The sequence below is a fragment of the Capricornis sumatraensis genome, chromosome 11 (genome assembly GCF_032405125.1).
Source record: "Capricornis sumatraensis isolate serow.1 chromosome 11, serow.2, whole genome shotgun sequence".
Classification (NCBI taxonomy): Eukaryota; Metazoa; Chordata; class Mammalia; order Artiodactyla; family Bovidae; genus Capricornis; species Capricornis sumatraensis.
The window spans coordinates 26,590,714-26,607,232 of NC_091079.1; the positions used below are offsets into that span (position 1 = coordinate 26,590,714).

General features: G+C 49.1%; 1 protein-coding gene across 1 annotated transcript in view; it reads left to right on the top strand.

Moving 5' to 3' along the window:
• The first annotated feature begins 4,315 nt into the window (after positions 1 to 4,315).
• The window catches only part of ZFAT (zinc finger and AT-hook domain containing), a 155,933-nt gene continuing 143,729 nt past the window's right edge, over positions 4,316 to 16,519 (top strand). The window contains exon 1 of the mRNA XM_068983678.1: positions 4,316 to 4,403. Within this exon, the coding sequence (XP_068839779.1) occupies positions 4,385 to 4,403 (19 nt within the window). The 5' untranslated portion in view covers positions 4,316 to 4,384. The remainder of the gene's footprint in view (positions 4,404 to 16,519) is intronic.

The window sequence follows — 16,519 nt, forward strand, 5'->3', positions numbered from 1 at the left end:
TGTTTTGCCTCAGTTTACAATTAACTTGATTATGCCTCATTAGCATTCAGTATAATCAGCAGGACCATAGCGCAGCTTAATCCATCAACCATTCTGCTAGGACATCTGGCTAATTCATTAACTCACAGCACCAATTATGAACACTCCTTCCACCCGGTTATTTTGGAGGCTGCTGGTCTTGACCTGCCCTTCCTGGTTTTGGTACAGTTCTTACTCTTTCTGGAAATCTTTGACTTAAAGTTATCTGTTCTTTTCAACTTACACAGATACACTGTTTCCCAAACAGACATACTGAACGTCAAGTAAGAAACAAGAGTCCCATATACGCCAATCTTACCTACTTACTAAAATGCTGTTTTTATACTTTCTTTGAGTTATAACTAGCTTTGTCATTACATATAATATTAACTTTTCCTTTTTGATTGATAAGGACTCATGGCTTTCCACAGACTCAACTTATTCTTGTAAATCAGCAACTGTAGACCTAGTTACTCTTTGTTGTATCTAAGTTACAACCTGACCTGAGGGACCCTCTTTCCCTTTCACCTGATTCCTTTGTCCTTTCAGCAATAGCTCAGCACTTTTGGCAGCAGCCTGGTTTTCTGGCAATAGTAAGATGTCTCAGGCCATTGGAATTTCTTTTTGCTCCCAGATGTGAACTCGGGTTCTCTGAAGGAGCCCTGGGTACTGTGAACGAAAAATGCTATTGAGATCACTATGTGTGTGCTGAGGGTACACGATGTGTGTGCTGGAGATGAGACGGCACCCTATGGCCGCTGAAAAGAAAGAACGAGAAAAGACATTGCTTCCTAAGGTCATAATTATGTTCTCAAATTGCTCAAATCGTTTGAATATTACATCTTTTTTAATATACAATTTTAAATGGATTCTTCCCTACAACGTGTCTGTTCAGATTTTTAACCCTTCACTCAGACTGTGATTACTCCAACCTCTGAATTTTAGCACTGTGCCTCCAGGTCCATTATTTTGGAGCCCCTCTTACGTATCCTTTATCAAAATCTGCATTCAAGAAAACATAAAATTATGTATACAAATTATTCTGGCTTCATGTAAATGTATGTTTGCCACACAGCTATTAGATATAATTATAAAACTATTGACACAAATGTATTCAACTATGTTAATTTATTATTGCATAATGAAATGTCATTTCATGTAATACATTTCTGGCACAAATTCACTCCGGTGCCTGTCTTGAGAGGCTGAAGAGGCCACCAGAGGGCAAGCTGGGAGGCTCACGCCCTCTAGGAACTGTCGCTGAAGCAGGATGCTATTACTTAGACAATTTTGAGCAATTTATATTTACTTCTATTAATGTGCCTTCACTAATTGAAGGCATTCTGGAACAGTACGAAAATGGCGAGTATAAAGATGTTTACTGACTGAATACAAGCCAAATCATTCAGCAAGGCCATGGGCGGAGTCATCTCTCCATTTGCAAATCTGGTCTGGTAGAAAGGGACCGTCCCTTGGTCATTTCTATATGCCTGTGGCCAGTAATGATAGGGGCTCAGTGATCCTTCTTTGAACAGAGAAGAAGGAAAATACCATGAGAATAACAGAGAAAATCATAGCTGTCCAAATCATTAATTCAGGAATATCATTCACAATCCACTATTTTTTTTAAAATTTGACTTTATTAATATTCTGAGGCAACTGGGTTTTGAGACAAATTTTAAATTGCTTCATTTCCAAAATTCATTTTGGTCACAACATCCAGGAGTAACCCATTGGCTAATCAATAACTAACATTTAAATGCTGTTGTTAGAAAGGCAACCCAGCGCAAAACCAATACTGTCAGCAACTCAGAACAACTCTAATTTCCTGACAGAAATCGATTCACAGCAAAATAGTGGTTATTGCAAATATTTATCCATCTGAAAGGGAACACTCATCCGTGCAGCTTTTTGAGCAGTTCATTTGCAAATCAAAGACTGTGATGAGTTCCACTCAGCCATCTATCTTGAGACTTGGGAAGCACTGTGGGAGGCGGTGGGTGTGTTGCAATAACCCTAGGATTGCCTTGAAGTGGCCCTGTTGGGAATGGGTGGGTAGTGTAGACACATCCCACATGCGATGTGGGGAGAGTATTGGGCATGGAGAGTCCAGTTCTACACCTGGGGTCTCACTGACCTGCTGCGTGAGCTCAGAAAGCCACCTAACCTCTCTGCACATTTTTCTCTTCTTGAAAAGGATATTCTTATTTGTCCAATTTAGCCCTCCTATTGTTGTGAAGATAAAAGGAAGGGGTAGGGGGATACCTCTTAAGATATATTTAATGGACTGGCTAAATTTGGGGTCTTATAATCTTGAGTCTCTATTTCCCAAGAACAGGGTTAAGGAGCAAGACAAGTTTCCCGATAAATCAAAGCATCATCTTCCAGCTCAATGCTGTGCTGCTGTTCAGTCGCCATGTCGTGGCCAATTCTTCGTGACCCCATGGACTGCAGCACGCCAGGGAACTGTCCCTCACCATCTCCCAGAGTTGTGGGATGTTCGTGGGAGTTTTACTAACTGTAAAACAAGTGCCAATGAGAACCAATGTGTTCACTGAGTAACACTGCAGTAGGAGCTGGGAAACAAAGATTAAAAAAAAAATCTGCGTGGCTCCTGTGCTCAAGAAGTTCACGGTCTAGATCACTGGGAGGGGGCTGTGCAAACAGATAAATTCAGTGGGCTTGGGATGGTGCAGGCCCGAAGTGTGAGCAGGAGTGTGGGAACAGTCATGAGCTGAAAGAGAATTCCTTAAACTGAGCTGCAAGGAGGGGAGGTTATTTCAGGAAAAGGCTTACAACAGGCAAAGATTAGCATTTCAGGAGAACCAGAAAAACAAATTAGTATTTCCCAAATTTCTCACTTCAAGTTCATTTTTACATTTATTTTACCTTATCTCTGTTACCACATAAACGATTTTAAGTCGACTAATTTTAGAAAATGTAAACAAGTTGGATTTAAAAAGAAAACTTTACACGATTACTACCATAAATGAAAGACGTTATTTGCTACAAACAGAAGCTAACCTTTTAAAATAAAAGCAACAGGAACTCATTAATTTAATATATCACTGTCAGGCTGTTCCTAGTTTTGGTGGCCAAAGGGGTGACCCGGACGATACCGGGATAAATTACTGTCAGACAGTAATAAATCCTACGGAGAAAACAGAAAGTGACTTAGGAAGGTTCCTTTGGATGGGGTGGCCCGGCAGGGCCCGCTACAGTATGTCATTTGAGCAGAGATCTGAAGAAAGTGGTAGACCGAAAAGGAAAAGGAGGTCATTACAAGTCAAGCAGATGCTGCGGCTTGCAGAGAGAAGGCTGCGAGCCAGATTCAGGGAGAGGGGTAAGTGATGGGGTGGCGGGCTCACAGCCAGCCGACACTTTCTGCAAGATAGTCTGGAGCGCGGAGAGAAGTCAGGCGCTCGGTCGAGGGGTAGTCTGGAGCGCGGAGAGAAGTCAGGCGCTCGGTCGAGGGGGTTCCAGCTGCTGAATTCTATCTGTAAGACTAAATCTAAGCTGAAGCTCCAATCCTTTGGCTACCTGATGCGAAGAACTGACTCACTGGAAAAGACACTGATGCTGGGAAAGATTGAAGGCAGAAGGGGACAACAGAGGATGAGATAGTTGGATGGCATCACCGACTCGATGGACAGGAGTTTGCATAAACTCCGGAGTTGGTGATGGACAGGGAGGCCTGGCGCGCTGCAGTGCAGAATCGGACACGACTGAGCAACTGAACTGACTCCTAGCGGAAAGCATCTGCAAACAGTGCAACCTTGGAAAGAGAGAGCGAGGCCGGCTGTGACCGCCCCGATTGATAAATTAGTAAATAAATGAAAGCCAAGAAAAGTCATATCGCTGCGAACTGGGACAAGAGAGCTGAAACTCTCCTTCGTCCAGCCCGGTGCGGTCCAAGGATGGGGGTGACAGGCAGACGCCGGCTCCGAGCAGAGCAGGGCAGACTTGCGCTTCTGCAATCCTCACTCCCGGCCTCCGGTGAGCCCCCTTTCGGGAGAGACTCAAAACGCGGAGCCGGCAAATCCGCGGAACCGGATAGCGAAGCCAGGACACCGAGTCGGCGCACGCGCAGTAGCCCGGCCCGCCCGGCCGCTCTCGCCGCTTGGGGGGAGGGTCATCCGAGCCTGACGTCCGCGACGCCGACGTCAGCGCCCCGGGAAGAGGAGGGCGAAGACTCCATCCGCCATGTTGGATGCCGCAGATTCGCCATAACCGCGCCGGCTCTTTTCTTAAAAAAATAAAAATAAAAAGCGAAGCATCAGTGGGGCGCCCTGCCTTCTCGGTCGGCGCGGGAGGGGGCACGGAAGAGCCCGACGCTTTTTTTTCCCTCCGCGGCGGGGGCGTTGCCATGGAGACGCGGGCGGCAGGTGAGCCGGGCTGGGGGTTGGGGTGGGGATAGGGTGGGGGTGGGGCGCGGCGCGGCGCGCGGGAAGCCGTTGCGAGCTCGGAGTCGGGAAGGAGCGCGCGGGCCGCTGGGCGGCGGAGGGATTCGCGGCCCCGGGCGGAGAGCGGACGTAGCGGCGTCCTTCGACAGCACGTTCGGTCGCTGGCAGTATCCCGCCGCCTCGGGTTTTTATTGAGAAAAAAAGTAACGAGGATGCTCCGGAAGAACGAGCCGGGGAAGGCAGTGCGCGCGCGCGCGCGCGTGCGCGGGGCCGTTTCCAGGGCAACGGGTGGGGCCGGGGTGCGCGCCAGCGACCGAGCGCAGGCGTGCCGGCGGGCGGGCTGTTCGAATCCCCGCGCCGCCGACTCTTTGGCCGCTCCTCCTCCTTCTTGCCTGCCCTCAGTTCCCTTCTCAGTGAATTGGGTAGCTCCTTCAGACCCACGTTCCTTGGGCAGGATGTGTTGAGGGACAGGGTTCCACCGAGCTGCTGAAGGAAAGTTTCTTTGTGTCCTGAAGAGGGAGCGATAAACGCCAGAGATTATTAGCGTTCTGACTGCCGGTAACCCTGTAACATCCTGTGATAAACTGTAATTTATCCTCTACCTGCCGCCTAGCCCTGCGGGCCCCTTGGTCCTCACCCGTTAAAGTTAAACTGAAATGCCACCTCCTCCAGGCAGCCATCCGTCTCTGGCTTCCAGGCGAGGGGGAAGCAGCCTTTCTGCCCCTGGACGCAGGAGCAGGATGGATCTTCTGAACACCTGGCTGGAGTCGCTTGACACTGAGCTTGGGGCTCTTTCCTGCGTGGTTAACAAGAAGCGTCTGCACTGGGGCACTGACCTCGCGCTTCCTGCCTCTCCGTTTCTACCAACAGTTCTAATTTGTATGTCGTTTACTGACGAGGAACAAAAGTTCGGAGAGGTCAACTTCATACAGTTTGGAAATGGCAGAACTGAGGCTTTAAAAATCAACTTCCTCCAGCTTGGGATGAAATCCAGACTTCGCGGTGGCTGTACGGCTTGTACTTCTGGCTCCTGGAGGTTCAAGTGCCTGGCCTCCAGTGGCTGCTGTAGGGTACCTTTATCGAAGGGAAGAGTGAATGCCTGGCTGCACTGACCACCTCCTGCCCCTTCCAGCCTGGTTCCATGGCAGAGCCCAGTGACTTCAGAAATATTGGTATAAGCTTGGTATCATATGGTGACTCAGACTGGAAAGAATCTGCCTACAGTGCAGAAGACCCTGGTTCGATCCCTGGGTCGGGAAGATCCCCTGGAGAAGGGAATGGGAACCCACTCCAGTATTCTTGCCTGGAAAATCCCATGGACAGAGGATCCTGGTGGGCTACAGTACATGGGGTCCCTAATAGTTGGACATGACTAAGCAATTAACACTTAGTGTCATAGGGTTTACCCTCAACAACGGCCCCTCCAGCATCAACTTCTGAGCCTATAACCATATTGAAGCAGTTACACTGAGTGTCCCCCGTACTGAGGGTTGCAGAAGGCATTTGAGCTTATGTATGGTATTTGGTGCCCAGACGCCAGGGGCACATTTCATGGATTCTTCAGTTGAAGCATTGGTGATACTACTCTACATGCCAGGCAGGGATGAGTAAAGAGCCCTTGGACCCTTGGTCGTGCCCTCATACCACTGTGTCAGATTCCGACAAGGAGAGCCAGTACAGTAAAGTGTGTGTGTGTGTGTGTGTGTGTGTGTGTGTGTGTGTGTGATGACGGAGCAGACCCAGATCCTCAGGAGAGCCAGTACAGTAAAGTGTGTGTGTGTGAATGTGATGATGGAGCAGACCCAGATCCTCAGGAGCTGTGAACTATGCCAGGCATGCTTTCTGACAATAATGATGTTACCAAATCCAAAACCCGTACTGCTTGCCACACGATGCGTCAATAAATGAATCAATAGATGAACTGCTGGGCAAGGAACAGTGAGTTTATTTGGAAAGCCAGCAGCTGGAGAAGATGATGGACCAGTGTCCCAAAGCACAATTGTACCTGAGTTAGAATTCAGGCTTCTTTTATAATAAAAGGGGAGAGGGGGAGTGGTTGGTTGGTGCACTTCTTGGTGTCTGAATCCTTAGTTCTTGCACCTGGGCTCCTAGGTTTGGTTACAATGTTCTATAAACCTCCAAGACAAATGTTATTCTCTGTTCTGCAAGTTTTTATCTGTACGAATGGAAAAGTGTTGTACTTTAAAGGTCAGAGCCTCGAGAAGGGGCCGTTCTGTATATTTCAGGCTGTAGGCAATGTTTCTCAACTGGTAGCAAAAGCAATAGAATATAAAGGTTAAAGTATTAGAAACAGATCCTATGTGGAGTCAGACTTGATCTTCCCTACTGAACTGTCTTTGTTTGGTGCTTCCCTTCTCCCAAGTATAGATACATGGCGTGTACCGCCCACTTTTCTGCTGGAGTTTACCTAACAGTTTCTAAAAACAACCCTGGACATTGTTGTAGTTGCCTTGAATTTTCAGCTGTAAGTGACAGAGATCATGTTTTAGAATTTACTGCTGTTAACTTGCCATGTCTAATTCCTGAATAGAGTCTCCTGCTCTGCTTGGTTGTTGGGTCACGGCAGGAGAGTCAGTACAATAAATGATAAGGTGGAGTCGCATCTGGTCTCTAAGGTGCAGCTTCTAGGCGGTGAGCCCGCCGTGATGGTCACTGCCTTGAAATGGAGATCTGCCTGCTACCACACTGCTCCCTTCTCAGTCCATTCACCTTGTAGAACAATGATTCCTGTGTTACCTTACAGTTTACCTAACAACTTTCCAAAGACAGCTATCCTTCAGTAGAATTAAGTTTCTGCCTAAGGCAAGGGCAGTCAGGAATTAGATATATTAAAAAGACTCCCGTAATTGCACTTCCTTTTATAGACAGTTTCATGCAGGCTGCTTCTGCAAACCTCCCCAGTGAGAGGAGCTGGTTTAATTATGTAGAAGGGATTTAGCCTGGAGTTAAGTTTTCTTTTTGTTCTCAACTGTTTATCCTGTTAAACTTTCACTGTCTTTGCAATTCCTCAAGGGCAGGTATCAACTTTAAGGGCTGGATCGGCCTGGAGGGTAGAATGAACACGTGCTCTGGGGCCTGGGATCTGCTCTCACCAGATTCCTGACCTGAGGGGAGTCATGTAACTCTTGGGAATCTGCAGGAGACTCACTCCTGCCCACTGCCCAGGCCAGTGCCCTGGAGGCTGGTGGACCTGCTCTTCATCGCTTTCATCCAGACCCAGTCTGTCCGCCCTGTAGCCTAGTGCTTTGTCACCTGCTTGCTTCTTGAAAACATTTGTGGTTGGAAAAGTGTGACAGATGTTGACTGATTTTTTTTTTTTTAAGAAAAAAAATCTGAGAGTGAAGCAAATAGTCATATTAAAAACTTATTACAGGTTTGAAGTTATAGTTTTGTTTTTTTTTTTAAGTGGAGTCACCTTTAAAAAATTTATTTCCCTTTGTTTGACTGTGCTGGGTCTTAGCTGTGGCATGTGCAATTTTCAATCTTCCCTGTGGCACGTGGGCTCTTAGTTGTGGCATGTGAGATCTAGTTCCCTGACCAGAGCTCCGACCTGGGCCTCTGCTGGGAGCACAGCTTATAAGCAGATTACAGGGGCTTCCCCGATAGCTCAGTTGGTAAAGAATCCACCTGCAATGCAGGAGACCTCAGTTTGATTCCTGGGTTGGCAAGATCCGCTGGAGAAGGGATAGGCTACCCACTCCAGTATTCTTGGGCTTCCGTTGTGGCTCAGCTGGTAAAGATTCCGCCTGTAGTGCGGGAGACCTGGGTTTGATCCCTGGGATGGGAAGATCCCCTGGAGAAGGGAAAGGCTATCCACTCCAGTATCCTGGCCTGGAGAATTCTGTGGACTAAGTAACAAAGAGTTGAACACGACTGAGCGACTTTCACAAGCAGATCATGCTTGGCATATTAATAGAAAAAAAAAATGGGATTACAGACTTTTCTGCTTCTAAATCATGTAACAAATGGAGTTGCAAATTGCTTAACTCTGGAAGCCGGCACCTTTGTGCCCCTGCTGGGTCAGGACCAAGGCAGGATGGAAGAGTGGGCACCAGCTTCAGAGGCAGCTGCTGGGCTTGTTGGGGTGTAGGGGGTTGAGGGGACCAGATCAATTATGGCATCTGGAGCAAAGGAGCAGGGGTTTTGGGAGTAGCCTTCTGGAAAATGGGGGTCTTGGATGTCCTGGCAACTTGGAGGGCTTGTTAAGTCAGCCCCAGGACTCCCTGTAGGGCTCTGGCTGGCTTCCTTTCTGTTGAATGTTTTCTTCCCATCTCTGCCAGCAGGCCTCTTCTTCAGAGGCCACCACCACTGCCTTGCTCTGTAGGGTCCACCCTCCCTCTCTCTCTCTTTCCCTCCCTTGTTTCTTCTAAGCAGCTTCCCTGGTTCACCCAAATGTTTGTGTGAAACTTTGTGCGGGGAAGCGAGAATGCAGAGTCAGATGTGATTCACCAACTCCTCTTGAGGGTCTCATGCAGTCCCAGCAGTGGAAAACAGATCTTTTGGGAGATGGTGCCAGGCATCATGATGGAACTAAGCCCCAAGAATTGAGGGCTTGAGGGGTGGGGTGCAGCTGCCCCTAGCCCAGCCACTTAGTCACCTTGGTCCTTTGGATGAAAAAATATGTGGGTCCATTTCTGAGCTCTTACGTCTTTTCCATTGATCTGTTTGTTTATCCTCCATCCACATCGCACTGTCTGAGTTACCGTAGCTTTCTAGTCATTTTTGAGCTTATAAAGAGTAAACAGGAGGGGCGGAAATGCAGGCAGGAGCCAGACCCGGTGTTAGGTGCTGTCGTGGTGCAGCGGCGGCCGTGGGAATGGAGGTTGGGGCAGGTTTAGAGACATGAGGCAGAGGAAAGCCCTGTGAGACTGGTGGCTGATCGGGCTTTAACTTAGAGACCAGCCAGTCTTCTGTGTTTGTTTTTAGGGGAAAGAGCAGTGGTGAACCGATCCGGCACGGGGACACGAGAGTTTGCAGGCTCCATACACACGGCCAGGGTCCATAATTTTCAGGAGGGCCACGTGGCCACAGTTCCCATCACTGGGCAGGAGTCAGAGGACCAGCAAAGTTGCGGGTTTTGGGGTTCTGGGTTGGCCAGCGGCTGGCCCACCCTGAGCCGCTCCTTCTCCCCCAGCCCTGGATCTTGGATGTTTCTCTAGGAAGCAGGAGCTGAGTGCCTTGGTTAACATTCTTCTCAGGGGTTCTAAGGTGAACATTCTCGAAATGTTCAGGTCCTTCTGACAAAGGAAATGCAGCATTTCTGTTTAGAAATAAATATGTTTGTTAACCTCATTGATCTCTTTAGGCTTTTTTTTCTCTTTAAGCTTTTAACTGATTTTGAATTAAGTGATATTGATGGTTTTGGAGTTTATAATCTTTTAGAGGAGACAGAGGTTAAACAAACAAACACACCACCAAATACATGATTACGAATTAGGGAAATTGCTTCAAAGTGGAGGGTGGTGGGGGAGTGGGCAAGAGAAAGTAATGGAGACCTAATTTGTATTGAAGGGGGTTTCAGAAAAGTCTCTCTAAGAAACTGAGGTTAAAGCTAAACCTAGGTTCTGGATTTTTTTTTTTTTTTAAAGTTTGGTGATCAGAAAGCAGCCCTCTCCACTTTGCAGAATATTTTTTACAATTAAAATTTTTTAAATATTGGACTATAGTTGATTTACAATATTGTGTTTTAGGTATACAGCAACGTGATTTAGTTGTACATGTGTCTATTTTCCTTAAAAGTCTTTTCCCACTTAGGTTATTACAGAATACTGAGCAGAGTTCCCTGTGCTATAGAGTAGGTTCTTGTTTGGCTATCTGTTTTAAACATAGTGGTGTGTACATGTCAATCCGAAACCCCCAATTTATTCCCTTCCCCCAGTCTTTCTCCTTTAGTAACCATAAGGTGGTTCGCTAGATCTGTAAGTCTGTTTTGTAAATAAGTTCGTGTGTATTTTTTTTCCCCCTGCATCACTATCATATGATATTTGTCTTTTTCTGTCTGACTTACCTCACTTGGTGTGATCATCTCCAGAATTTCAGGCAGCTCAGAACTAGCTCGCGGCCCGAGTTCTCCTTTGCCCTCTGTCGCCGCCTAGGGGTCATGTGTGGGAAAGGACCTGCTGCAGGCGCTCAGGAGATACCTTTGTCTTCAGAGGTGGCAGCCGCCAGTGCGGATGTCAGGCACGACTGAGGGACTGGGATGCTGGGCCTACAGGGGACGAGACCCAGGGGCCACTGGGTAGCCTGATCAGATGCAGTGGGAGGGGCTGGTCTTGCCAGGATCACCCTGAGGCTGCACTAGCAGGAGCCGGATCAGGGAGAAGGACGGGCTGCCGACCGGGCTGCCGACCTTCTAAAGTTCCGCGCCTCGTAAACAGAGTGGTTGTAGTCGTTCAGTCGCTCAGTCGTGTCTGACTCTTTGCGACCCCATGGGCTGCATCACACCAGGCTTCCCAGTCCTTCACCATCTCCCAGAGTTTACTCAAACTCATGTCCATTGAGTCGGTGATGCCATCCAACCATCTCATCCTCTGTCGTCCCCTTCTCCTCCTGCCCTCAATCTTTCCCAGCATCAGGGTCTTTTCCAATGAGTCAGCTCTTCACATCAGGTGGCCACAGTATTGGAGCTTCACCTTCGGCATCAGTCCTCCCAATGAATATTCAGGTTTGATTTCCTTTAGGATAGACTGGTTGGATCTTCTTGCTGTCCAAGGGACTCTCAAGAGTCTTCTCCAGCACCACAGTTTGAAGGCATCAGTTCTTTGGCGCTCAGCTTTCTTTATCGTCTGTCTCTCACATCCGTACATGACCACTGGAAGAACCATGGCTTTGACTAGATGGACCTTTGTTGGCAAAGTAATGCTTTTTAATATGCTGTCTAGGTTGGTCATTGCTTTTCTTCTGAGGAGCATGTGTCTTTTAATTTCATGGCTACAGACACCACATGCAGTGATTTTGGAGCCCAAGAAAAGAAAGTCTGCCACTGTTTCCACCGTGTCCCCGTCTGTTTGCGGTGCAGTGGCGGGACGGGAGAGAGGGAGGTAGCTGCCCTGCTAATAAGGGGGTGCAGGGCACTGGCGGCAAGGCTGGACTCTGTCCCTTCTAAAGCAGGAGTCTGTGAATTTGGGCCACTAACAAAACCACAGTCACTTTAAATTGTTTCCATGAACAAAATAGAATTATTTATTTATGTTTCTGGAGTATGTATCTTACTCATTTTAAAATGTGCTTAGTATACATGGTATGTGGTACATCTTAGGCATTCACTAAATATTGAATTGTGTGACTAAGTTGAAAATGTCTTTTTTCCCCAGTATAAAACTGAATGACCCAGGTATGTGGAGAGTACACGTGATGCTTACTTCCTGTGTTAGTTACCAGGAAGAAAGGACCAGGTGATTCTGGTGACCTGGAGCTGGGTGGCTGGTGGGGTTTGGAAAATGCTTTTCCCTGTGGCTCTTGCTTAAATTTAAAGCTCTGCTCTGGAATTTGAACAGACCTTAGACACATCTGAGTATTAGAGGGCAGTTCGTTCTTCTGGAATTAATTGTCCAGTTCAAAATGCTTGGTAACTGAGACCAGTCACAGGCTTTCGTGATAAGTAGAGCAGGTATTTCAAATTTGCCATTGAATTTGTGTGTTTCCCACAGTTCCTGTCTGGCTGTTATTTTATCTCCTTTGATTATGACCTCAGGCGCCCAGAGCAGCCAGCCAGCTTCTAGATGATAATAAATGAAAAGGTCCCCGTCTTCAGCCTCTTTGTTTTTTTTCACTGGAGGCTGGTTGCTTTACAGTGTTGCTGGTTTCTGCTGTCCAGCAGTGTGATTCAGTCATAAGCATACACGCCCATGCCGCCGCTCCCGGCCATCCCAGAGGCCATCCCAGAGCGCGGGCTCAGCTCCCTGTAGCAGCTCCCCGCCGGCTGGCGGTTTCACTCCTGCTGGGGTCTGTGTGTCAATGCTCCTTTCTCAGCTCATCCCGCCTCTCCTTCCCCTGCCGTGTCCATAACTACCTGTGTCTTAACAGCATGGACAGGAGTTCTGGTCGACATGATCTAAGCTTCCTAATTCCTTGTCTCCATTTTCCTAAGTCTGTGGGTCCCCAAAGATTTTGGGGTGCCGGAGGCCTTCTCCTGTGCCACTGGCTGCCAGGGAGTGGGCTCTGTAAATCACATTTCTCTAATCTGCAGTGAAAAAGCTGCCGGTGTCCTGGAGAGAACGTGAAGGCTAGATTTGTGTTCTAGTCCAAACTGTCACGTGTTTGTAAGTGGAAAATACATACCAGGCTGTGAATACTTAGTACAGCAGCCGCAATAAAAAAAGAATATGGAACTCTCTCATCTGTTTCTAATCTCATGGATTACAAGGGAAAGAATAATATTTGGATATACTGGGGTAACAAAGCGTAGTATTAGAATTAATTTTCCTTGTTTCATTTTAATGCGGCTGCTTGAAAAATTTGAAATCACACCAGTGATCCTGTTTCTGTGGATGGCGCTGGCCTGGCCGGGGGCGTTGGGCCTCTTGAGCCCTGGGGCCGGGGGCATTGGGCCTCTTGAGCCCTGGCGGTCTAAGTGGTAGCCCTCGCAGAGCCGCACGTGTGTGTGTTTCTCCGCGAGAGGCAGTGTCCGTGGGCAGGAGCCCAGGCCAGCCATCGGCACGTCCGGTAACAGTGTGTGTGCTGAGCCACGTCCCCCTGCCGGGTGGGTTGCGTGTGCAAGCCCGTCTCACCTCCCCGCCCCAGTTCTGCTCTGCACCTGTGTCACGTGGGGCAGCCCTTTGCCTGGTGTTCCCTGCGCGTGATTGACCCCTGCCCCCCACCGTCCTCATGAGGTTGGCAGGGCAGCTGCAGTGGTCTCCGTGGGTTTCCAGCCACGGACATGTGGGTTCGTCAAGGGAGAGGCCCTTCTAGCCACACAGAAGTAGCTACGGTGGGGCCTGAGCCCAAAGCCTCCATCCTGAGGCCCAGTACCGAAGCCGGTGCCAGGCGGCCCATCACTTTCCAAAGTTAAGACTGATGGTGCCCACGCCCACCCCCCCACACAAAGGAACCCAAATAAACTAAAACAACAAAACCCCCGGACCAGAAACTCAGAGGCCTGGTGGGGGAGCCCACAGAAACACTAAGATGGGCAAGCACTTTGCACACCTTGTTTATCCCATGGAAATGGCCCCGGAGATGTGGTGGTTGGCCTGGGAGTTCCGGGGCCACCTGGGTGACTTGCGTAAGGGAAGCGGTGATGTCAGGGGTCCCCGTGGGGGCTCCCACCTCCTTGGAGCCTCCCCCACATCTGCTGGGGCGGGCATGCGCTGCCACTTAGAGAACTGGGTGATGGGGACGCGGTTCCTGTTTACATCAAATTATTTGTGGTGCTTTCCCACAGAAAGGGCCCCAGGGCTGCTCTTCAGCTGTGATTATGGTAAATGTGAGTAGACTCTATTGCCCAGGGCTCTCACTTTGAGAGTGCTTAAAAATAACTTAAAAAAAATTATGCCAAGTTTCAACGTGGAAGAAATGCGTATGCATAAAATTATAATGCCACTGTTTGGCCCAGGCTTAATTATAGCTGATACTGAGCATTTCTCATTTTATTTCGTTAATCCAGTTTCAACAAAGGAACACCCAGGGGCTTTCTCCTTTGCGTCTAATAGAAATGTTAACTTTGTGGGCTATGGAAGTTGGCGTGCTCATCAGCATTTCATGAGCTGCATGGTAATAATACCACAAATGAGGGCATGCATTTATCGGAACTTCCACCCACTGAGTCTCAGAGCTGGGGGGCGGGGATCTTGGGGGTGGAGGTGGCAGGCGGGAGGGCAGGTGCCTTTTGGGCCCCTCCAGGCGTGGGAGCAGCGGTCGCTGGGTAGGGCTGCCGGCACACCCTGGGTTCTGTCCAGGTGGCTCTGTCTGTCTCTCTGTAAATTAGCCTCTGAGTGAAGTTCTGTTCTAAGCCATTCGAAGACCACTTCTCATTGGGGCCTCGAGAGGCTCAGAGACTTAGGCAGACACCCCGCCACCATGGAGGTGGGGAGCGGGGGACCCAGGTCCTGACTCAGGTGGGCGCCCTTCCTGTTGCTTCGGTTGCGGCGGTGCCTCAGAGGGGTCGGTCAGCGAGCTGGAAGCGCCCTGCCGCTCCAGCAGACGCCCAGCAGGTGTGGGCATGGAGGCCCAGGAGGCCGGGACCGCGTGCCGGGGCGCAGGGCTGTGGGGCCCAGGGGGGTTCACAGCCAGGTCTGGGCCTCTCAGCTCATTGTGTGCTCACCCGCTGTTGGTGACCTCGGAGCCCCCTCCCTGGGCTCAGTTTACTTGTTTACAAGTGGGGAGAGCCGCCCCTCCCTCACTGGGTTAATGTGAAAATGAAGTGGGTGGCGGACCAAGGATGGCACCTGGTGGAGTTAGGACTTGGGAATGTTCGCTGTATTTTCATGAGGGTCTGTCTACCCCGTCTTGGGAATGGCTTCATCCCAGGAATGGGGGGGGTGTAGTGCTCAGACTGGCCACCAGAGGGTGCTGCTGGCGCGTGTATGATTCGCACTCTGGCCTGAAGGTCCTGGGTTTACTCTGTGCTGGTAATCGTGGTTTTTTTTTTTTGCCAAGGAAAGCTGGTCCACTGTATGCGGTGGTTCTCTGTTCCCTGCTTCAGACCTGCTGCCAAGCTGTGTGGAGGCATGTTTATTAAATGTGTGTTCTGGTGGGTTGGTGGCCCTGCATCTGGCATTCTCATTTCCCAGCTTACTGCTCCCTGAAGGGAGTTGCTATTGTAAATTGCACAAAATAAACACACAGAGTAAAGTTCCCATTTTGGTGTAGCTCCTCTTAGTTGTGATTACTTGTTAGAAATGTCTCTGTAGCCACGAAGCTGGGTATAGGGTGGGGCCCAAGGCTTCTTGTGTTCCTCACAGGGTCCCACTGGCCCGGACGTGTGTTTCTACCTGAGTTTTTTAAGTTCCTTAGACGTGGACCGAGTAGTTTTGAAAACACGTAGGCCTGAACTTGGTCTGCCGGGCAGGTTACAGCTGCTTCGTCTGTAACGTGGAGAGTAATGCCTTTGTGGCCAGCTCGTCAGGGCCGCTGTGTACAGCTGTGCAGGTTGCGCACTGCACGAGGGTAGCATATCTGAGGGCGTCACTTCACGCCATGGATTTGTCTGTTCATTATGACAGTTCTCTGCAAGTGGTAGTCAAGTATCTTGTTCTCACAGAATCAATATGTTATAACCACTTTCTGACAGGGGGAGCGAATGTCTTTAGGAAATGGCACCCTTTTTTCTTTCTCACAGAGGTGCCTAGCGGGCTGGCAGCCACCCTGCTCCTCAGGATGAGAGGCGACAGGGAGTGTGGCCCTCAGGGAAGGTTTGTCACTTCCCTTGAAAGCAGAGTTTGAAGTGCTCTCATGGAGGTGAGCCCAGAGGCAGGGCCCCCAGGCAAGTGTGTTTGTTGGGGGTGCCAAGTGGGGGTATGGGGCCTTCCAGGGGAAGAGCAGGGGTTGTCGGGAGTCCAGCCTCCCAGGCTGCGTCTTCATCGGAACCTGGGAATGTCTCTGCATTTCACTGATGGAAAGGCTCACATTTTAACATCTCTAACATCCGGAGGTGTCTTACAGTTGATGTGATAAGACTCTGGCATGCCTTAGTTTATTTGGTAGCATTTTAATCTTCTTTTAGTCGTATTGTGAAGTATCCATGCATCTGAAGATAGATGCTGTCTTAGATTTGAGGAAATAGCATAATGAAACCCATTTCACGGGAGTGTCGTGCAGGTTAGACATGCCTGGCCTGAGCCTTGCGTGCTGCCAGCTCATGGTGAGGGTGTAACTGATTTAAACTTCCGACTCTTCTCCTTCTTCCTCTTTGAATTCCTTCATTTTGGTTACAGCGAGTTCTCAGAAAGTGCCATGGCGATGATGATGATGTTATATTAGGCATACCCACAGCTCGTTAAAAGTTGTGCAAAACAGTCTAAATGGAAGGAAAGTATTTTGATCAAGCTGGGGACTCCTTTCCTAAAGATAAAGGGAAAAAGTGTTTTTGATTGCAGTAAGCTGCACAGCATGAGGGTTTCCTCCCTGCCTTGGGTGTG